Raw genomic sequence first — 24,840 nt, 5'->3', positions numbered from 1 at the left:
GAAAATTGCCATACTGACTGCAATGAGATGGAATCTCAGTGTAATTTTAATTTGTATTTCTCTAGTTGCTAGAGAAGTTGAACATTTTTTCATATATTTGTTGACTATTCATATTTCTTCTGTTAAGTGCCTGTTCAGTTCTTTTGCCCATTTATTGGTTGGGTTATTTGTTTTTATAGTCTTAAGCTTTTTGAGTTCTTTGTATATACTGGAGATTAATGCTCTATCTGAGGTACAGGTGGTAAAGATTTTCTCCCATTCTGTAGGTTCTCTCTCCATGTTCTTGATTGTTTCCTTTGCTGTGAAGAAGCTTTTTTATTTTGATACCATCCATTTATTGATTCTTCTTTTATTTCTTTTTGGTACCATGTATTTTTGTTTAATATTTCACTCTTTTGTACAGAGCAACTGTTCATCAATACTAATGTGTATACCTGAAGATGCAGTTTCTTTGAGCATGGCACATATTTTTATTTTTATATGTCTGTAATGTTCTATAAGACAGTACCCATACTGCTATTCAGACACAAACAGGTGCAGAGTTTACATTTGGGAGCTTATCTAATTTCAAGTATTATTCTAAAATAAGAACACTATTTTAAAACTTTTAGTAGGCTCTGAGTCCAAGTTTGGCATTACTATTTTTTTTCCATTTATAGATTCTTGATTTGACTTCTTGCACTTTAGGACTCTTGTTGAGGAAATTAGTTCCTAAGCCAACATATTGGAGTGTTGGGCCTACATTTTCTTATTCTAGGTGTAGGGTTTCTGGTCTAATAACTAGGTCTTTGATCCACTTTGAGTTTTGTGCAGGGTGAGAGATGGGGTTAAACTTCATTCTACTATATATGGATTTCCAGTTTTCCCACCACCATTTTTTGAAGAGGCTATATTTTCTCCAATGTATGTTTTTGGAGCCTTTGTCTAGTATAAGATAACTGTATATATGTGGGCTTGATTCTGTGTCTTCAATTCTGTTTGATTCATTTGCATGTCTGTTTTGCTGTCAACACCATGCTATTTTTGTTACTATATCTATAGTATAATTTAAGGTCTAGCGTTGTGATGCTTCCTGCTTTGCTTTTCTAAGGATTGCATTGGCATTCTGAGCCTCCTGTTTTTCCAAATGAATTTCATGATTGCTTGTTCTATTTCTATGAAGAATGTCACTGGAATTTTAATAAGAAGTATATTAAACAAGTATAGCACTTTTGGTAGTATGGTCAATTTGACAATATTAATTCTGCCTATCCAAGAATACAGGATGCCTTTCCATCTTTAAGGTCTTCTTCAATTTTCTTCTTTAGTGGTCTGTAGTTTTAATTGTACAGGCTTTTTGTTTCAATCCCTAGGTTTGTTTGTTTTGTTTTGTTTTGTTTTAGGCTATTATGAATGGGATAGTTTTCCTAATTTCTCTTTCAGCTGATTCATAATCAGTGTATAGGAATGCATTTCTTCATCCTATCAGCTTAGGACCAGACTTCCTTAACATGACTCCCAAAGCACAAGAAATAAAAGCAGGAATCAATAATTGGGATAAATTCAAACTAAAAAGATTTTTCTCAGCAAAGGAAACAATCAACAATGTGAAGAGAGAGCCTACAGAGTGGGAGAATATCTTTGCCACTCATAATTCAGAGAGAGCACTAATCTCCAGAATCTATAAAGAACTCAAAAAACTTTACACCAAGAATACAAATAACCCAAACAATAAATGGGCTAAGGAAATGAGCGGACACTTCACAGAAGATATACAAGCAATCGACAGATATATGAAAAAGTGTTCAACATCTCTAGTACTAAGAGAAATGCAAATCAAAACGACCCTAAGATTTCATCTCACCCCAATTAGAATGGCGATTATCAAGAATACAAGCCTTGCAAGCACAAGACCCTGGGTTCAATCCCCAGCACCGCAAAAAAAAAAAAAAAAAAAAAAAAAAGAATACAAGCAACAATAGGTGTTGGCGAGGATGTGGGGAAAAAGGTACACTCACACATTGCTGGTGGGATTGCAAATTGGGGCAGCCACTCTGGAAAGCAGTGTGGAGATTCCTTAGAAAACTTGGAACAGAAACACCAATAGACCCAGCTATCCTACTCCTTGGCCTATACCCAAAGGACTTAAAATAAGCATACCACAGTGATGCAGCTACACCAATGTTTATAGTAGCTCAATTCACAATAGCTAGATTGTGGAACTAACCTAGATGCCCTTCAACAGATGAATGGATAAAGAAACCATGGTATATGTACACAATGGAATATTATCCAGCCATGAAGAAGAATTAAATTATGGCATTTGCAGATAAATGGATAGAGTTGGAGAATATCATGCTAAGTAAAATAAGTCAATCCCAAAAAAACAAAGGCTACATGGTTTCTCTGATAAGTGGATGATGAAACACAACAGGGCGGGTAAGGGAAGAATGGAAGAAGGATGGATTGTGTAGAGAGAAATGAGGGGTGGGGAGAAGACAGCAGGGAAGGAAAGATAGTAGAATGAGACAAACATCATCAACCTATGTACACATATGATTACGCAAATGGTATGACTCTATTTCGTGTACAGAGTAATGAGAGTTGTACCCCATTTGTGTACAATGAATCAAAATTTTAAAAAAGAAATAAAAAATCCTAAAATTCATATGAAACCACAAAAATATGAAAAAAAACTATGATCAAAAATGAAAAAACTGGAAGCATCACTCTACCAGATTTCAAATTATACTGCAGAACAATATAATTAAAACAACAAAGAGGCTAGGAATGTTGCTCAGTGATAAAGTAGTTTCCCAGTATACATAAGACCCTGGGTTTGATTCCTATCAACATAAAAACAAACAAATAATAAATCACCATGATAATGGCATAACAATAGACTAATAGACAAACAGAACAGAGATCCCCAAAATGTACCCATGCATATAAAGTTAATTGATTTTAGAAAAAGGTATCAAGAATACACACTGGGGAAAGGAGAGTCTCTTCAATAATTAGCACAAGAAACTGAATATTCATTCACAGAAGAAACTGGACCTTATAGCATACCATTTACAAACCTCAAACCAAATTAAAGACTTAATCAAAAGACTTAAAACTAAAACTACCAGAAGAAAACAGAAGTAAAATCATACAACATTTGTCTGGGTGATCATATTTTCAGATATAACTTAAAAAGTGCAGGAAACAAAAGCAAAAATAGACAAATGACATTACATTATAATAAAAAGCTTTTGTGGGGCTGGGGATATAGCTCAGTTGGTTGAGTGTTTGCCTTGCAAGCATGAGGCCCTGGGTTCAAATCCCCAGTACCACAAAAAAAAAAAAAAAAAAAAAAAAAAAAAAAAAGCTTTTGTGTAAGAAAGGAAACAATGAACATAGTAAAGAGACAACCTAAGAACTGAGAGAAAACACCTGCAGGTCATAAACATTTGATAAGGGGTTAATATCCAAAATACATGAGGAACTTAACTCTATAGGAAGAACACAATTTAATTTTAAAAATGAACATGAGAACTAAAAAGACATTTCTCAAAAGAAGACACACAAAAGACACACAGATCTATTAAACTGCTCAATATCCCTAATCACAGAAGAAATACAAAATAAAAGCATATGAGATATTGCCTCACATCTGTGAGAATGGCTGCTGCTGAAAACAGAAGATAATAAGTGTTGGAGAAGATGTGGAGAAAAGGGAACCCTTATAAGCTGTTTATGAGAGTGTAAATTAGTGAATACATAGAAAATTTCATGGAGGGTCTTAAAAAAAAAACTAAAATTAGGTTCTGAGTATTTACCCAGAAGATTTAAAATTAGTATGCCTAAGGAATGTTTCTACGCCCATGTTCTCTACAGCATTATTCACAATAGCTGTTACATAGACGCCACCAACAGATGAATGGATAATGTAGTCTGCATACACAATGGAACTCTGGGGTCTATATACATAATAGAACACTACTCAATATTGAAAAAGAAAGAAATTTTGTCATTGTGACAACATGGATTGAATTGGAAAACACTACTCAGTGAAATAAACTAGGCACAGAAAAACAAATACTACATGTTCTCACTTAAATGTGTGTGGACTCTAAAACAATGGAACTCAAAGAAGCAGACAGTGGAACAGTGGTTAGCAGACAGGAGATGATGGTCAAGAATATAAAACCTCAGTTATTGCCCAGTGTGGGTAACAGTAAATAATATTGTATTGCACATTTCAAAATCACTAAGAAAGTAATTACTTATATGTTCACCACAAAAAGTTATTTGATAATGAAAGATGTTGATTAGCTTTTAATTCCTCCACACTGTAATCATAAACCAGAGCATCACTTTGTACTCAATAAATATATATAGCTGTACTCTGTCAATTTTATAATTCAAAAAATAAAGGATTTTTTAAAAAGAGGAAGAGGAAGAAAGAAGAAGAAAAGAAGAAGGAAGAAAGAAGAAAGAAGGGGAGGAGGAAGGAGGAAAAGGAGGAAGAGGGAGAAGGGAGAAAGGGGGGGAAGGGGGAAGAAGAAAGGAGAAGGGAGGAGGGAAGAGGGAGAGGAGCGGAAGGAAGAGGGGGAGGGGGAGGGGGAGGAGGAGGGGGAAGAGGAAGAGGAGGAGGAGGCAGATCTTTAAGTATTGATGTCAAGAATTGACAAAACCCCATTTTGAAAAAGAGAGCATGCAAGCGTGCAAGCACAAGAGAAAAAAAAAAAAGGTGATTTTAAAAGAGTGTTTATGCCAGTCATGGTGTCACATGCCTATAATCCCAGTGGCTCAGGAGGCTGAGGCAAAAAAATTGTGAGTTCAAAGCGAGACTCAGCAAAATCGAGGCACTAAGCAACTCGGTGAGATCCTAAATAAATAAAATACAAAACAGGGCCAGGGCTGTGGCTCAGTGGTCAAATGGCCCTGAGTTCAATCCCTGGTACCCCCCCCCCCCAAAAAAAGAGAATTTATGCCATAATTCTATTTACATTTTTTAAAAGTATGCAAGTTTATGTGTATGTGTGCTTATAAATATATACATATATTCACACATATATAAAAACCATTAAGTTATTATCGAGAAGTAGAAATAACAAGTGACATATTCTATGCTAAAATTTTCATAACAATTGAATTATTTTAAGAAGTGAGATTATTTATAAAGGATATTTGGAAAATTAAAATCTATCAGAAATTCCAAATAGGAAATAATAAAAATTCTCATTTATTGAAGTTCTGTTTTAAGAATCTTAAAGACATCTTCTCATTTACTCCTCCAATATACCTAGGTTTATATATATACCTTATTTCATTTTACAGATGACATAAATTAAGGCATAGAACAGTTAAGTAAATTGCCCAGGCTGCATTCAAGCCTGTACTAAAAGAGTTAGTACAGAAAAAGCATTTTTCATAGTGTAATATCACACTAAACACTTAATAAATGTTAGCTTAAAAACTGTTACAGGATTAATATGAAGCTGAATCATGAAAGATTTAAATGTTAGTAAGTTGTTATGCTAAATATGCTACTTCAAAGAGATTAATTTACATTTTCTCCTACCAATGGTGTTTTTTCTATCATTCTTTCACTTCTGATATAAAGAGACTTTTTCCTACATAGTTCCTTTCAGGTTGTCTATAATAGTAGTAACAATTTTGGACAGGCTAAAGCTAAAAGTAAAGCTTTTAGTCTTTACATAACAATTTTTCATATTCATCATCAAGGGCATATAACCCTCATTGAACCCACAAAATCTATGAGTTTCTAACTTGATACTGTATCTTCCTAAAAAGATGCATACCACTTTCTCTATAATGGAAGAACAATAATGTCAAGTCATCATGTCTCCTAGGAATATCTAAATAATTTACAATAACTCATTCTGATTTTGGCCAGGGAGGTTGGGAGGGGATGGGTTACAAAAGGAATAGCATTTTACACCTACTCTGTGTTCATCCTGTATTCCAGTTGTACTGGAACATACTGATACCAAAGTGTTGTATGGCCATATTTGCAATGTACTTCCATGGGGTATTCAGGATTCTCCTTAAAACAAAGACATTTTAAGGGAAGAGAAAACTAAAGCTTAATTTAAGGAGCTCCATATTCCTACTTGAACTAAATGATGATGCTGATAAGACTGAAAATTGTCTTGTCAATACTGCTGACTGCAACAGCAATTTTAGTATCAAATACTGGCATCCTCCAGAGAGAACACTTCGAGAGCTTCAACTCCAGAAATTGCCTTTGATGGCATTTTTTTTATATTAGTAGCAATAAGAGAGATACAAAACTAGTAACTACCAGTTACCAATTTCCAGGTATTGTATTAGGGACTTTACAAGGGTTATCTCCTCAAATCTGTACCCTAATCCAAATAGTATGTATTGTTACTCCTGTTTTAAAAACAGGATAAGTAACTTGCCAAGCTAAGTCAGTTAGCAGTATAGGTAAGAGCTGAATTCATGTGTCTGGTTCCAAAGTTAATGCTTATTCCAAATGGATGAATGCCACCAAAAGAATGAATTTTCAGAAGGCACAGCAAAAACAACTGGAGCCTGGTGTGGTGGCACAAGCCTGTAATCCCAGTGAGGTGGGAGGCTGAGGCAGGAGGACCACAAGTTCAAGGCCAGCCTCAGCAACTTAGCAAGGCCCTAAGCAACCTGGCAAGACCCTGTCTCAAAATCTCAAAATAAAAAATAAAAAGGGCTGTGGATGTGGTTCAGTGGTTAAGCACCCCTGGGTCAATCCCCAGTACCAAAAACAAAACAAAACAAAGCAAAAAAACCTGGATTTTCACAACTATTTAGAAGAAACTGAGGACAGCTAGAGTTCCCAATGAATAAATTCTGGAACCTACCTATAATTATCCATTCATTCAAAAAATTTTAGCCACAGATTGGTATAAAGCCTGTTACAATTGAATAGTTTCAAAGAATCCTCACAACAGGGCTGGGACTATAGCTCAGTGACAGACCACTTGCCTAGTCATGTGTGAGGCACTGGATTAGACCCTCAGCACTATGTAAAAATAAATAAACAAAATAGAGGCATTCTGTCCATCCACAACTACCAATAAAAAAAAAAAAAAGAATCCTCACAACACTCACAACAGCGCTGTTTTCCTAGCAGTATGACTGTGCACTGATAATGTCATTTGAATTCCAGGTAAAACATGGAATTCAACATCATAATAAAAATAATCATAAACATGGAATTCAATATTATAAAATTAAGCTTTTTCTACAAAAAATAAGTTTTTTTCTATAAAAGCATCTTCAATAACACTTTCATTTGTATAATATGTGCGCAAAGAATTCTTACATACAAGATTTAAAAGAAAGTGGGGTCGTGGCTCAGTGCTCAAGTGCTTGCCTAGCATGTATGAGGCACTGGGTTTGATTCTCAGCAACGCATATAAATAAAAAGGTCCACTGACAACTAAAACAATATTTTTTTTAAAAAAGATTTAAAACAGAGAATACAACAATTCTGTAAGGAAGGAAGAGCATTAAAAATTCTCTTTTTACAACTCAGGAAACTGAGGCTTAAAATTAAATGTCATGAAGATTAACCCAAGTGCACAAAATTCATTATGTACTGAGCTAAGCACTGGGTATAAATGCAAATAAGATATTATGCCTTTTCTTTAAGATCTAGTAGAGAAGCCAGAAATAAACACCAATAGTAAAATGTGATAAACACACTTATAATATCCAACTATACGTTAAATTTAGTAACTAGATAATGCCATTGAAATTCTAATTTTGAAGGGAGGCAAATTTAGAGAGGTCTATTAAAATATAAAATTAAAATTGTCACAAATAATTGAGTAGCACTTCTGTGAAACTACAAAATATTTTCTAAAAGGAGAAAAATTCAGAAGTTCATAATAAATAAAGTTTTAAGAGACAATTTATTAGAAAAGTAAGAAGTTTGTTATAGGCCTTAAAAAAGGCAACTATCAATATTTAATGTATTAGGCATATAATGGAAATACAAACCAGAAGTTACCTTTGGATAGGTCAGGGGTTGGTGGAAATTAAGACCAAATCAACTTTTCACTGAGATAAAAATGCTTTACTCTATAGTTTTAAAACAGAAAATAAAAAGAGAAACTTCAGGAGTTCATGGCAAATGAAAGTTTAAAAATCTAGTAGAATTTACTAAATGACATTCCCTTTTCCACAGATTTTTTTCTTATTTCCAGTCCACACAGGTTCTTCTTGTGTTTAAAATAAAGGCAACTTCAGATTTACATTTCTCTTATTAACACAGCCACATTTGTTAGTGGAATTCAGCTATCCCAAACCACTTTTATGAGGAATGCATTCAGCCATTTATTCACTAAATGACAGAGCACTAAGTGACAGATTTCTAGAATCTGGATATAACATAATGAATAAGACCAGATGGATGAACAGACAGATGAACAGATAGAACAGAGAAAAAGGGAGGAATAAGTGATGTCAGGGGAATGGATTTCAAGTATACCAGACAAATATTGAGATACTGAAACAGGTAACTAAGATTTCATTCAGTGGCTGTGTCCATTTTTCCAAATTATAAGAATGGTGACAAGAGACAATTTACCTCACATTTATCAATAATATATCTTGGGGGGAAAAACAAGAGATGGTTCATGAGAATAAATATATTTATTTTGAGTAAAATTATCACTAAACATACCTTTCAGATAAAAAACAGCTCTTGTGAGGATTTAGATTTTGACAAGATTCTAGGCTGCCAACAGATGATGAAGAAAGTTGCTCTGATTGCAAGTTGTCTGTATCACTCAAACTGGCCTCAGTTACAGGTGGGGTCTTTATGTATTTTCTTCCTAACTCCGTTCCCAGGACATTCGTCAATATAACTCTGGGTATCCTGTCACACAGAATAACAAACACTGTACTGTACTGGAGTTTTTAGTTAAAAAAAAAAAAAATATTCTAAGAAGTTGAATTTTTCATTGTCAAATCTTAGCATAAATAAGCTATTAGAACTACATCACCCTGGAAATTGACATATGAATACTCAAAATTTTGTATAATCTTTTATTGCTAGAAATACTGCTTCTTACAAACAATGGCATAAATTACAGTATGCCACGAGAATGTCTTTAAGTATACTAATAAATGCTATTAATATACTTAAACAATTTTGGTCAATTTTTCTCAAAAAATGCTTTTTCTTTTCTAGTATTTATTAAAAACACAGATTACATCAAGCCAATTCATCAAATCTTTGTTCTCCTAAGAGAAAGGTTCTTGATAAGAAACTGTGTATTTATAATTGACAAATGACAAGTACCACATTCAACAAGAAAGACATCAACCATATTGCATCTATGGTAATGACAGATTCCATAAATGAAACAGCATGTATATGGGATTAATATGCTAATATTATAATAGCATTAGGGAAAGAGTCAATAAATTAAATATTTAGAAAAGCAAAGTGTATCTTTAAAGCTACAAACTTTTTAAAATTGTGGCATCTATAGCTATATCAAATGCACTACATAACCCTGGAGTCTTCTTAGGCTGAAGAGGGTAGTATGATCTTTGCTTGGTTAGCCAAAGCTGCTATTATAAACAAGATATACTCCGCTGCCCTGCAACAATGCCCCAAAGACTACTGTTTCCTTAATGTTTACAAGGCCCTGGATTCCATCTCCAGCATGACAGCTGTGGAGATATAAAAAAGGAGACTACTATTTGACCTTGAACTAACAAACCCAAGACAAATTATTGTGATTTTTTTTTTTTTTAGATCTCGGTACTATATTTTTTTGTTTTGTCTTGTTATGTTTAATAGGTGCTAGGGATAGAACCCAGTGTCATAGGCAAGCGCTCTGCCACAGAACTACATTCCCAGACCAGTTTTATTTATTTGTTGTTATTGTTTAAGACACAGGTCTCACTATGTTGCCTAAGCTAGCTCCAAACCCTTGGACTCAAATGATCCTCCTACCTTAGTCTCCCAAATACCCAGGACTACAGATGTAGTTTATTTTTAAGTTTCTCCTGCCTCTTCTTTATGCCTCTTCAATCTTCTTGATTGTTATCAATATGCCACTAACAGTATTTTACTGACACTCTGTGAGAAACAACATACTTAGAAACATACTTAGTACTTTTGTTTAAGTGAGAATGTGAACCTTCAATGAACTTTGTTACATTTGTAGTAGTACTCACAGGTACCTGTTTATTTTCACTATATAAAGACATAATGTTCTTTTTACTATGTCCCAAATAGAATAACATTTCAAAACCTTAGGAGAACTTTAAATTAGTTCCCTACTCTAAACATGAAGAATCAAAAGCTCAGAAAAGTTAAATATATGTTCAAATATAAATAGTACTTCATAGTGGAAGAAACTGGGCTTATTATTTTTTTAGATTTTTGTTTGTTTATTCTATTCCAAAACACTGAATCCTCAATACTAACTTGAAAAGGATTCCAGATAACTGAGCTTTTCTAAAAATACTTAAAGAAACCTTTGAAAATATACACTTCTAACAAAATTAACATTAAAGGAAATGCTTCAATGATTATATGATCTAAAAACAAGCACTAATAGCAAATATAACTCCCTGAACTTAAGAGTTTGTGAAGGTGCAGGCAAATGGATGAAATTGGAGAATATCATGCAAAGTGAGATAAGCCAATCTCAAAAAACCAAAGGATAAATGATCTCGCTGATAAGCAGATATGACACATAATGGGGGGATGGGAGGGGTTAGTGTTAGGGTTAGGTTTAGGGTTAGGGTTAGGGTTAGGGAAGGGGCAAGAAGGGAGGAAGGAAGGACTGTATAAGAGGGAAAAGAGGGGTGGGAGGGATGGGGGGAAGGGAAAAAATAACAGAATGAATCAAACAACATTATCCTATGTAAATTTATGATTACACAAATGGTATGCCTTTATGCCATGTACAAACAGAGAAACAACATGTATCCCATTTGTTTACAATAAAAAAAAAAGAGTTTGCGAAGGAAGAATGAAGAAAAGAGGTCTGTCATACAGTGTCTCCTCCAATTGTGAGTAAGCAGGTCAGTGATACCTTCCTCCTAGCATAATTTATATTTCTAAGGATCCTATTTACTATTTTTTGCTTCATATACTTGATGCCTGACAGACTTGACAAAACTCTACCTTAAAATGCTAAATTTGGGAGGGGTGGGGGGGGAAGGGAAAAAAATAACAGAATGAATCAAACAACATTACCCTATGTAAATTTATGATTACACAAATGGTATGCCTTTACGTCATGTACAAACAGAGAAACAACATGTATCCCATTTGTTTACAATAAAAAAAAAAAGTTCCATAGCTGCAAAAAAAAAAAAAAAAAAAAAAATGCTAAATTTGGAGTGGTAACGGAGGGCAATGAAAGGCCAGTAATGTACATCAAGATTCCTTTTATCTGACTTTATACTATGACTGCTACAAAGTGTATCACTAAAAGGAAGTTCAAATGTGGTTCTCAATGCTTTAGAACAAAAACAGGAAAATTAGCAGAGAGAATTTTACCAAGATAGGATCATTTTTCCCAAATAAATATTTTAGCATAAATAAAATTTTATTTACTTTTAAGAAATGTAAGTATCTGATGCTGTAAAATAACATAAGAATTGATCATTCTTGGGCAGGAAATGTAGCTCAGGGGTAGAACTGTAAGGCCTGGTTTTGATCCTAGCACCACCAAAATAATTTAATTAATTCATTAAAAAATGGTAACTCATTTATGGTCCCCTCTCTTCTCTGAATTCTAAATGCTGCTCATTATGTATAAAAAATGCTACAAACACTTAAATATTTAATAATGAGAAAAATTGGGGTATATAAAAATACATCAAAGAAATGTCAACTATCTCCTATTATCTTTATTTAAATGTTTAGCTACAGAATAATTTAAATATGTTTTTAAATGTTGAGTTCCTAAAGTTTTTTTCTCTAAAACAGGGGACTTGGAGTTAATAGAAGATTAGTCCCAAACAAAGTGTTGAAAATAATCAGTTATTTGAAACTAAACCAGCAAGGAAAGGGGACATTCGGAATTCTCTTCTGAATAATACATGATGAATCAATTCTTGCATGGTCTGTTTTGCTGCTAAATTTTGAAACAAGAAAAAGAAAAGAAGAGAGAGAGAAATGAAAAAGGAACCAGAGACCTTCCAAGTTGAACAAAGAGTTAAAAGTTTTTTCCTAGAGGAGAAAAAAAAAATCTCAAATTTCAACCAAAAACCAACCATTTGAAAAGATTATATATCAAGCTTCACTAGAAGGCACATCCTTAAAGTTCCCTTGAGGACAATGAAACTATCAGAGGGTTCAAGACACTATCTCAGCACGTCCATGAAAGCATTCTTACTATGTAAAAAAAAGTGCCACAGGAAAAACTTAAAAGAATAAGTTAAACATTTAAAGGTTAATAAATTAAGTAACATAAAATATGTAGCAAAGTTCAATTTCTATTTTGTTAATGAGAAATAGTAAAGTTCAGTTGGGCACAGTGGCACATGCCTGTAATCCCAGCAGCTCAGAAGGCTGAGGTAGATCTAGAATCCAAAGCCAGCTTCAGCAACTCAGCGAGACCCTCTCTCTAAATAAAATATTTTAAAAAGGGTTTGGGAAGTGGCTCGATGGTAGAGCACCCCTGAGTTTAGCCCCAGTACCAAAAAAAAAAAAAAAAAAAAAGTTAAAAATGTAAGAGTGGAAGTTACCTAGCATAATTACTGCCTCTTAGCACAGATCACCTCATCTCTAAAATGTGAAAAACATCTGCTTTATGCAGTGGAGATTAAATAACAGGTTTAAACAATTAGCACAACTCCTGGCACATAGTAAATATGTAATAAAAGGAAACTCTAATTTTCATATTATTGAAGTCTCTTTTTTTTGATACTGGAGATTGAACTTAGGGGCACTCAATCACTGAGTCACATCCCCAGCCCTATTTTGTATTTTATTTAGAGACAGAGTCTCACTGAGTTGCTTAGTGCCTCCATTTTGCTGAGGTTGGCTTTGAATTCTCAATCCTCCTGCCTCAGCCTCCCAAGTGGCTGGGACTACAGTATGTGCCACCTCACCAGGCTCATATTATTGAAGTATTACTCAACTTTTTAACTTACCTTTTCAAATAGTAACTAACTATTACAATTTATTATGCTCTACGATCTTAATCACAATATCTTTTTTAAATGTGTATGATTAGCTGGGGGCAGTGGCCCACACCTAAAATCCCAGTGACTCAGGAAGTTGATCTCAAGTTCAGGGCCAACCTTAGCAACTTAGCAAGTCCCTAAGCAACCTAGCTAGACCCTGTTTCAAAATACAAAACAAAAAGGGCTGGGGATGCAGTTTAGTAGTAAAAAAAAAGTGTCTCTGAGTTAAATTCCCAGAACCCCTCCCCCAAAAAAAGTGTATAACTGAACAATGACTATAGTATACTCAGCTCTTCATAACACACAACCATGGCCCAAATACCTTCCATTGCCTATTGACAACATATCTAATTTAGGTACCTTAAAGGAACAAAGAGTGACAGGGTTAGAGAATACAAATCTATAAAGTGATAATTAAATTCACAGCTTCAAAACCATCTTGCCAAGGCTATTCTAGGGCTAGCTAGCATGTCAAAAAAACTCCAAATTTTCACAAGAAATTAAGTAAATAAATGTGTATACTTCATCTCTCATATTATTTCAACCTGAAAATTTTTTCTCAGTATGTAAACAATATCAATAATATAAAACACAATTTGTTTAACTCTATTTACTAATATGATGAAACAACACTTCAAAATATCATAAATATACTAAATCAAAGAAGAAAGAAATGTTGAAATGCAATGAGATACACCAGAAAGGATAATGGCCTGAAAATAGTTCCATTTTCTAATTGTGCCTCTTTATGCTAATTCTCTCAAACTGTACCTTGCTTAAGTAGCAAGGTAACCATAAGATTTAAATAATTTAATAAATGGAGGAAACTTTGAAAAACTAGTAAGAGCTATTAATATACAACTTCATTCCAAAAGAAGTTTTTTGAAGAAATGAAGTCCTTGTTGAAAGATAACAATTATATCTGCTAATAAAGCTGTAATATAATAAAAAATTATAAGAGCTGGGGATGTAGCTTAGTGGTAGAAAGCACTAGCCTAGCATGCATGAGGCCCTAAGTTCAATCGGCAGTACCACACACAAAAAAATTATGATACTAATTTAGTTTCATTTTGCTCTAATTATAGACTAATGATTTTCTAAAACTGTGGTTTATGGCATTTTAATAGGATTCTCATAAATTTATTCTTTTTTCTTTCTGGTACTGGGGATTGATTTGACTCAGGGGCACTCAACCACTGAGTCACATCCCCACCCTTATTTTGTGTTTTATTTAGAGACAGAGTCTCACTGAGTTGTTTAGCACCTGGCTTTTGCTGAGACTGGCTTTGAACCCACAATCCTCCTGCCTCAGCCTCTCAAATGGCTGGGATTACAAGCATGTACCATCATGCCTGGCAAATTTATTCTTTTCCCAGATGATATACTTCAAAATATACCTTCTAAATCAACACATTAAGGTATGTAGGGAAAAGATTTAATTTCTGAATAACTTTTTTAAAGATATTAACATATCTTCTAAATTAAGATTTAAAATCACTTAAGATTTTACTAAGCTAAATCTTAATTGAACAGATTAGTACTCACCAAGAATATTACTGGCTTAATAAATATCATAAGGCTATAGGAATATCATAATGTTCAAAGAGTTTTCCATTACAGTACTGCAATACAGTTTGAGGTTTTTAAATTTTTGTTGTTGTTTTGTTTTGTTTTGTTTTGAACTAGGGACTGAATCCAGGGTTGCTTGCTTACTGAGCCACATCCCTAGTCCTTTAAATTTTTTATTTTGAGACAAGGTCTCACAAAGTTGATCAGGGCCTCAATAAACTGCTGTGGCCAACCTCAAACTTGATCCTCCTGCCTCAGTCTCCCAAGCTGCAGAATTACAAGCCTGTGTCACAGTGCCCAGCTGGAATACATAATTTTGTAAGCACCTGTAAATTTCAAACACATGTATATTTAAAGGAAAAGAAAACAATAAATTCATTTGACCATTTAGAGTAATTACAAATACCAGGATAATACTAATATAACACTTTTTCATGATATTTAAGTACATTGTAGAGTCATTATATATGAATACAACATGTCCATATTTCTCCAACAATCTCTGGTGTCAACTGATGAAAGCAGAAGAACTATAGTTTATCTCTTCAGAAGCCCTGTGTATTATGTCCCATTAGGCCCCTTCTTGCCTACTGACCAAGATTTTAAAATGTCTGGAAATTTTATCCCAAGAAAACAGATGAAGATAAGACCTACAGTTAAATGTATTAAAGCTTCCTTTAGCTGGGCACAATGGTATACACCTGTAATCTCAAGCAACTCTGGAGGCTAAAGCAGGAAGATTACAAATTTGAGGCCAGCCTCAGCAACTTAGTGAGGCCCTAAACAACTTAGTGAAATCCTTCTCAAAAGTAAAACATAAAAAGACCTGGAAATCTAGCTCAGTAGTAAAGCACCCCTGGGTTCAATCCCTAATACCAAATAAAACAAAAATAAAAACAAAAATCTTCCAGGATTCAGTATTTAGTATAAGCCTAGTAATATATTAGGAACAAAGAAAAATAAGAAATAAAATGTAGTCCTTACCCTTATGAAGTTTACTGTTAAGAGAGGCAGAGAAACTAAATATCACAAAACAGTATGATGAGTGCTGATATATGAAGAGCTGTTTAGCAAGACAAAGGGATCAAATGTAATTATGGAATACAAACTCAAGGAGAGCTCTCAAGAGACATGTGAGCTCAATATTCAAAACCAAGAGAAACCAGGAAAAAGGAAAAAGAGATTATTTCTAAGACAAGGGAAAAACAGAACGCATAAAACAGCATTATATGTTCAGTGAACTACCAATAGTTCCCTAAGCATTAAGCATTCTGTAAATGTGGAAATGTGGAAAGACACAAAGCTAGATAGAAATAGGCAAAGGGAAATCATCATAAGGATCTTGTGCCCCAAGCTAACTAGTTTGAACTTAAAGGTTGCATGGAATCACAGAAAGACATTAAACCACTGAGTCTCAAGCAGTATCTGACTTTAAGAATGAACACTTAGACAAAAACAAAAGAAATATGCCAAGAAGAAAAAGATTATACACAGGAAGCCTCATCTAGTTAATCTCATAGTAACAACAGTACAAAGTTATTAGGATTTGAACTGAGGTACTGGCAGTAAAGATGAAGAAATTATTTCAAGATGAATTTAGAAGAAAAAAACAACTAGACATGGTAAATAATTGGGTATAAGGGTAAGAGAGGAAAAAAAAAAAAAAAAAAAACAACAAGGACAATTCCAAAGTCCTAATTTGCAGAACTAGGTCTATAAGCAAGTCATTCACTCAAACAGTAAGAGGACAGAAGAGAATAAAAATAATGATTTCAATTTAAAACAAGTTGAGTTTAGGATATTTGGACCAAAGTTAAGATGTCTGGACTAGCTAAATTCTAGTATCTAAACAGAGAGGGAAAAAAAACAAATTAAAATCTTATCAGGGGGCTGGGGTTGTGGTTCAGTGGTAGAGTGCTTGCCTCACATGTTAGGCACTGGGTTCAATTCTCAGCACCACATATAATTAAATGAATAAAATAAGGTCCATCAACAACTAAAAACAATTTTTTAAAAATCTTATTAGGAGTCTTTACTTCATATTATATTTAAATTTCACAAACACAAAATTTAGGAGCTAACAATTCTTTATGTGAAAAACTATTCTTGAGAGAGCATGGAACACCACACTGTTTTAATTGGAAAAAGAACAGTAATAGGATAAGAGAACTGAAGAATCTGTTGTCATTTGCAAGAGTTAAAGTTTCCTTTCAAAAGAATCAAAGATATTATCATTCTTTTAACTAGTCCTTTTATTTAGATCTGTCAGTACAGTTTAAGTTTAATTTTCCTGTACAAACTGGGTAAGCTATTAAAAATCCATGAGAATGGGAGCAAGATGCTTCAAAAATTATTTATATTAAACTCTTTAAGATTTACAGTATTTTAGAAAGTTAACTTTACATTAGGGAAGATCTAGTATGGGACGTCTCTAAACCTTTTTTGGTTTTACCCTTATTAAACAAGTTAAGAAGTTTTGATAAGAGTGCTACTTTTATTTAAAATAACTATTCAAAATTAACAACTTTTTCCACCTAAAACACTTGTACACTGTCATGCAGATTAAAGTTCACATTATCAAGCACTGTCTGTCTAGTCAATAGCAGGTTATTCTAACAGAAAATAAAGTACCTTCCCAAAAGTATTTATTTAAAGACTAAAAACATAAATGGAGATATATTAAAAATATTATTTTATAGATCACAAATTCCTAGAGCTACTTCCTGGTGGTTAGCTCAAAACTCCATATACAATCTTTTTAGAAAACCAAAAGTAAAATTGGTCTTCTTAGCTTTCAAAATTAAACCGACTATTTAGTACAAAAAATCTGGAGGTGATATTTTAATATATCCATTTTTTAAATGCACATAAAAATACAAGAATGTTTAAAAGTCAAAGGTAGTGAGGATTCAGATAAAATAATATTTAAAGTTATGTTAAAGATTCAAAAAACAAGAAATATATCTTATACACCCAAACATGTATATGTTTATATATAAATATGTATATGTGTATGTATATATGATGTATATGCTTATATATAAATGTATATGTATATATGTATCTTCATTTTATAATAGAATATACTAAAACAATGTATACATGAATTAAATTATTATAAAGTAAATAAGTTAAATGTACTAAGGATATTCATTTTTAAATATAAGTCCATGTCAATACACTTAGTGAATATTATTTTTAAATATAAGTCCATGTCAATACACTTAGTGAAGTACAGAACCAATATCTAAATGAAGACTGAAAGTTTCAAGATTTGCTTTAGAGCAGGGCACACTTGTATATGCAGATCTTTCATATTATTTCCAACAATCATATTTTTAAGAGTACTGAATTTATATCATTTCAAATGTGGTAAGTTGAACAAAATCAATACTGAACAACATACCTTTCAGATAAATTAAGGCTTTGGTGAAGAGGTTCTAATTTTTGACATGTCTCTATGCTGTCAACAGATGACGAAGGCAATGAGTCTGATTGCACCTTGTTGGCATCATATAAATTAGCATCATTTCTAGGTAGGGTCTTTGTGAATTTTCGTCCTAAATCCGTCCATAGAACATTCGTCAACATAACTTTGAGTTGCCTGTTACACACATAAATAATTAATACACACCATACTAAACATTGTATATAATACATGAATTTATCATAAACTGTTAACATATTAATATCCTAGGAAATCTAAATTTCAGATTTTTAAGCAATTAATTACAGTAGTAAATACTGTAGGTTTAAAAAATACCTAACCATTCTCAAATATACATTAAAAAGTAGGGCTATTTCATTTAAATTGGAATTTTTGTCAGAATTCTGACAGGCACACTACAACTCTGGTCACACATACATACAGCTGTTGAACTCCTGACAACCCATTCATACTTATTCACACTATCAGTTGAAGGACAATATACACCTGTAAATCTCATCACAGATGCAACTACTTTCTGTACTAAAAATTCATTTTTATTTTAGTATGTATTGATTCAGAAAACATAAAACCTAGAGGTAAATAGTACATCATATACAGGCTTACGCCTACATTGTCTTAAGATACAGATTTAATTTTACCTTATTTCTAAAATGGGTAAATTTAAAACATTTACTATACTAATCTCAAAAGGAAGCCTGATAAATACAAGCAGTTTCAGGGATATGCCTTATCGCATACTGCCCATTTGCTCATTTAATACATTTTTGTGTTGGCAGTATTTGAAAAAGTATGCTCAGTTCTGGAACCATGGAAGATACTTTATACAGTGGTGTGAACAGGCTAACAGTGAACTTCAAACAATGTCAAATAAGGAACAACTGAAATAACCAGGTATGTTTAATCAGAAGTGCAACTATTTTACTCCCTGGTAAGCAGTTCTAGACACTTTTTGCTTGTTTGTTTAACAAACACAAGAATATTAAGAAACAGCAAGCAAAATCTTCATATATTTTCAAGATAAAACAGGAAATCTCAAAAACAAATTATCTGTTTGCAGAATGTACTTGAGATTTTATTCCCAAATGATCTAGGAGAAGAAGGGTATAGAACTTCTACAAGAATGCACTGAAACTTCAAACATGTAGAATTAGGAAAAAAAAGTCTAAGTTACAAGGAATAAAGAGATGAGTAACAACTCTGAGCTAATAATACTTCATGCAACAAGTATTTACTGAACATCTTCTAGCAAAACAATAATGCTAGTAGGATACAGAGACTTAGCAATAAACAAGATAGAATTCTTGCCTTCATGGAGCTTATATTCCAGAGAATAACTCAATTTGGTATGCAATTACAACTGTGATAAATGATAAGAAGGAGAAGTACAAATGCTGCACTTCTTCAAGTCAGGAGAGGTTTTGTTTAAAACATGTTAAAGCTAACATGTTAAAGAAGGCTAAGCACTCTCGAAAGGAAACAGGTGGAAAGATGGAGAAAAGACCAAATAAGGGGACAAAACACAAATGCTCTGAATAAAGCTTGTGAGAAAATTGAAACAATTTATCCAGCTCAAGTGCTCAGAGTGAAAAGAAAATGTGTATGAGATAAGAATGGGCAGTTAGGCAGGACACAGTGGACCACATGCAGGACACAGTGGACCACATGAAGTACTTGAGATTTTATGACAACAATAATAGAAATCCACTAGTTTTTAGTAAGAGAATGGTAAGATCAGAACTGCATTTTCAAAAGATCATTTTAATCTTTTACAGAGAATGAAATGAAAGCATTAAGGAGAAAGGGGAATAAAAATGAATTCAAAGAGAGAAAATGCTTACTTCATCAGAGGCACTTTAATGGAACTATGAACAGAAACCAGAAGACAATCGGATAAGTAAAACAGAAAGGTAGCAAGGGATACAGCAAATGTAGATATTTAAGAAATATGGCTGTGAAATAGTGCAATGGGACAAGAGCTACAGATGTGGTGTGCAGGAAAGGGATTTTAGCTTGTTACTGGTTGGTTAGTTGGTTAATATGAAATAGGAAAAATGTACATAAGTAAGTGTTTATGGGAAGGTTAATGAAATGGAAATACTGAAGATATGAAACAAAATAATTTCCACAATAAGATTCCTAAAAACAGTTAAAGTTTACTGACCAAGTTAATATATGTTAGGCACTTTGCTAAGCATTTTTATTTTACAATGATTAACTTCATTTACTACTCTCTGAGATAATTATTTTGCATTTGAGGAGACTGGGGTAGAACAATTAAAATTCAAGACAAAAGTAAAATGAATAGTGAAAAAAAGATCCAAAATCACTCTCAACTCCACTGCCAGTATACTTCACTGCTCTATTATAGTGGTTTATGAGAGAAGGGGCACTCCTTTCCTTCCAAGAAACAGAAGCAACAAAGATCATTTCCTAAAAGTGATAGGAAAGGTAACAAAACAAAGGTTTGAGAAGAGAAACTGTTTCAAATAATCACTGTGAAGAAGGGGAAGTTTACTAGGGAGGCACATAAAACTGTCCTGTAGTTAAGGAATTCCACTGAGATTAATAATAATGAATTTATGATGCTACAAATACACTGTTTTGTTTTGCTAGTAGTACTCATTCGCTCTGATGTCAGCACAACGCAAATAATGCACTGAGTTCACAGATGATTACTAATTACTAAGGGGAAGTGGCACTAATGATGGGGAGATCACCTTAACCAAGTGATCAAACATAGGACTACCAACACTGGGACAGTCATACACTATGTATCACCTGATATGCACAATCAGAAGGACATCAACTATGAAGTGTCCTTGCCAAAAATATAAAAGAATCATAAAAATATGGAAAACACAGGGAAAAAATACAGAAAGCAAAACATTCTATAAGAAAACAAACCTGGACTCTTCAAAGCTCAATAACATGAGACTAGGGAATGTAGCTCAGAGGCAGAATGTTTGCCTAGCACATGTGAGACCCTGGGTTCATTCCCCAGTTAAGTCAAAAACAACAACAACAAAAAATCCCTCAACTAACAGTTGAAAGGGAAAAATGGGAATACCAAGAAACCAGCAAAAACTGTTCTAAACCGACACTAATGGGGCATAATAACAAAATATAATACATGAATCTCAATTTGATCCTAGATAAAATAAAATAAAAGACATTTGGGGGAAATTTAGGGAGTTCTGATTGCTGACTTCACAGTAGATGATGATATCAAATTACTGTTAATTTTCTTGTTAGTGTATTTTAAGAATGTCCTTGGCTTTTTGGAAACGCAAACTCAAGTATGTAGAGGTGAAATACCATGATGTCTGCAACTTATTTTCAAATGATTCTCCCAAAAATGTGTATGTGTGTTTGTGCATATGTGTATGTATACATATATGCATGTAATACCAATTTATATACATGTATAAAAAGATTCAGAGATGCCTAATATGGCAACATATTAACAAATAGAGAAACTAGATGACAGATACAGGTGTTCAGTGTACTCTTGATTAAACAATTCTATGTATGGAATCCTAAACTAAAGCAAATATGAAATACAGGAGTAAACGCTTATATGCAAAATACTCATCACAGTATTATTTATGAGAGAAATAAACAGAACTGGATGTAGCTCAGTGATCAAGCACTTGGTTAGCATGCACAAGGGTCGGGTTTGGATCCCCAAAACAGTAAAAGAAAAGGAAAAAAAAAAAAAAAACAAAACACAACCTTCAATGCTCAGCAACAAAAGAATGGTTCAATAAATCATGACAAATTCACTTAACAGAATGTTACTTGGTATCTAAAAGTCTCCTAACTTAAATTTTAAGGGTTGCTAATTGTTTTCTACTTGTTTTTATTTCTGTTTTCTGCATTAAGCAAACACTATTTATATGAAGCAAAATATTTTTTAAGGATTGGTAAACAGTTCATGCTAATCTAGTAAAGGCTATCAATTGATTAGTGAAATGAATAGATATTTAATACAGATAAAATTAGACATTTTTAATGAATATTCAAATTAAAATTCTAAATAATTGAACAAAAATATATGTAAAATTTTAAGGACATATAAATGTGCTTTCATTCAGTCTAATGGAAAAATGATATAACCTAATCACCAAATTATTTAGGAAATTATTCAAACTGTAATTTTGATAATTTTAAATATAAAAATACTTGGTTGGAAAAAATATTTTTTATTCACTCAGCCAAATAAGAATTTATATCAGAAAATAACAAATCATTGGTAATTTCACTGATTATTCTAATAGTGAAGCTTTAAGTGAGAAGGGCAATTTAGCATCTTTGGGGAAATATTTACTTCATGTTTAAAATACTATTACTTGGTTAATAAAATACTGTATAGCAGAAGTCACCATATTTTTTCATCAAATAATTAATATTTTAATAATAAAATTTTTTTAATTTTTACAACATTTAAATACCATAAAATTTCACTGGATACTACAATAGAAACTTAAGATTTTATTCTTAAGAACAGTATTCACCACCAGGTAAAATATAACCTAAACTCAGCATTTAAGGTTACATGCTTGGTGGTAATACTATCTAAAAAGTATTTAGGGATACACACTTAGGAAGCAGTACTATTTAAGAAAAATAAAAATAACTACTTGCTTGAAAGTGAAAGTTTCCAATTAAGGGTTATTCCTTGCAGGGATGTGACTATAAAGGTACATGGGAACTTCTGGGGTAGTTTTCTAATTTGTACCTGAAAAATGGTTAAATGAATATATATTTCTTATAAAATATATTAAATATAATGAGTAATTAATTAAACTGCTTACCTTTTGTTCATTTTTTTGGTAAATTACATATTTGATAATAAAAAGGTAAAGGACACATAAACAGAGAACTCAAAAACATATGTACCATTCCCACTATTTGTCTGGCCTTTTTTAGGATGATCCAATTGGCCATTTACAAAAGGTCCCTCTGTAAGCTCTCTAAATCATTTCATCTCATTTAATTTCACTTACAAGGAAAAATGATCCATATATTCAGATTCTTTAAAATAAGCATTCTTAGAAAATAAGAAATATACTATCTCTGTTTTAGCATTGTTTTCAATATGTGAAAATCTATAACTGCAGAAAAATTCAGTGTAACTACAATAGAAAAAAAAAATCAGATTTCTTTTTGCCTATAAATGAAACCAACATATTTTTCTAGAAAAGCTTAAATTCTGTTAAATTTTTCAACAAAGTAGTTTATTCAATGCATATATAAATATGACAATTATATTACTTGGCTATCTGAGTTCATAAATCAGAAAAAAAATCTTTTGTGAGACCTGGAGTTCTATTTTTTAACTCTAGAAACACACAGAATTAAGGCATTGTTTTCTTTTTTCATAATTTTGCTTGAAGTATTTTTTACTTTCAAAAAATGGGCAAAAAGGTTTGGCTACTTTACAAAAAAGACTTATAAAAGGACATCAATGTACAATAATGTTCAAAATCTTTAATCTTATTTTTCTGGTCTTTAAAATAAAGTTGTTTTATTTTTTTAAGGGAGGATGCCTATAAGCCCAGCAACTTGGGAGGTTGAGGGAGGATGATTTCAAGTTCAAAGCCAGTCTCAAAAATTTGGTGAGGCTGTGAGCAACCTCATGAGATCCTGTTTCAAAATAAAAAATAAGATAAAAAGGGCTGGTGATATTGCCCAGTAGTTAAGCACCTCTGGGTTCAATTCGTGGCATTAAAAAAAAAAAAAAAGAGGACATGAGGAGGGAATAAAAAAAGAGTCTAACAGATACTTTTGAGATAATAAATAGGCCAATACATGAGAATATTCTAATTCATCAGTCATTAGGCAAATGCAATTAAAACCATAATGAAATAATACTACCTATTTATAATGAATGAAGATAAAAGAGACCAACAAGGTAAGTGTGGGGCAGGGGTGTGGAGTAACTGAAACGCCTACGTTGTACAAATGTAATATAGCACAATCACTTTAGAAACAGCTCAGCAGTTTCTTACAAAGCTAAAAATGCACTTACCATAGGACCTAGCAATCCAACTCCTAGATATCCAAAAGAAATGAAAATACATCCACAAAAGCACTAATACAAGAATAGGTGCAGAAAGCTTTATTCTTAAAATCTCAAAACTAGAAGTAACCCAGTGCCCATTAAAAGGTAAATGGATAAAATAGTGTTTTCATACAATGAAATATTAATCAGTAATAAAAAGAAATTAACTACTTATACATACAACAACATGGGCAAACATCCAAAACATTATGCTGAAAGAAAAACGCTATAGACAAAAGAATATACACACTGCATATTCCCATATATTTGCCACTCTAGAAGATAAACCTGTAGTAATCAGTGACTGCCTGGGACTGTAGTGAGGTGGGTGGCTTGGGGGAACAAATGGGAAGGAGAATATGAAAACTCTTTGGGGCATTAGTTATGTTCCACAGACTGTAATGGTGGTGGTGTTACCACAGGGAATACATTTGTTAAAACTCATCAGAATGTACAAGTAAAATGCATGTTTTGGGACAGAATGTACAAGTAAAATGCATGTTTTGGGACTCATGATGGCTGAATAGAAACACTAGCATACACCTCTTCCTCCACAAAGAAGAACCAAAGTAACAAGTACAGAGCTGCAGGTGAGTGG

At 32.9% G+C, this 24,840-nt stretch overlaps 1 protein-coding gene across 7 annotated transcripts in view; it reads right to left on the bottom strand.

Annotated features, from left to right (window-relative positions):
• Senp7 (SUMO specific peptidase 7) overlaps nt 1-24,840 on the bottom strand; it is a 123,533-nt gene that overhangs the window by 54,375 nt on the left and 44,318 nt on the right. For 4 of the 7 annotated variants that reach the window (XR_007110191.1, XM_047564077.1, XM_047564076.1 and 1 more), the window contains 2 exons: nt 18,134-18,331; nt 8,681-8,875 (listed from right to left, as the gene is read on the bottom strand). The exons of 1 other annotated variant lie outside the window; for it this stretch is intronic. Coding sequence is in view for 5 of the 6 variants with exons in the window: in XM_047564077.1 (XP_047420033.1) it covers nt 8,681-8,875; nt 18,134-18,331 (393 nt within the window). In the remaining variant the exon portion in view is untranslated. The remainder of the gene's footprint in view (nt 1-8,680; nt 8,876-18,133; nt 18,332-24,840) is intronic. 2 more of the 7 variants (XM_047564078.1, XM_047564079.1) reach the window with 2 other exon arrangements.

Source organism: Sciurus carolinensis, chromosome 9, assembly GCF_902686445.1.
Source record: "Sciurus carolinensis chromosome 9, mSciCar1.2, whole genome shotgun sequence".
Taxonomy (NCBI): Eukaryota; Metazoa; Chordata; class Mammalia; order Rodentia; family Sciuridae; genus Sciurus; species Sciurus carolinensis.
This window is presented reverse-complemented; position numbering and strand designations above follow the sequence as displayed.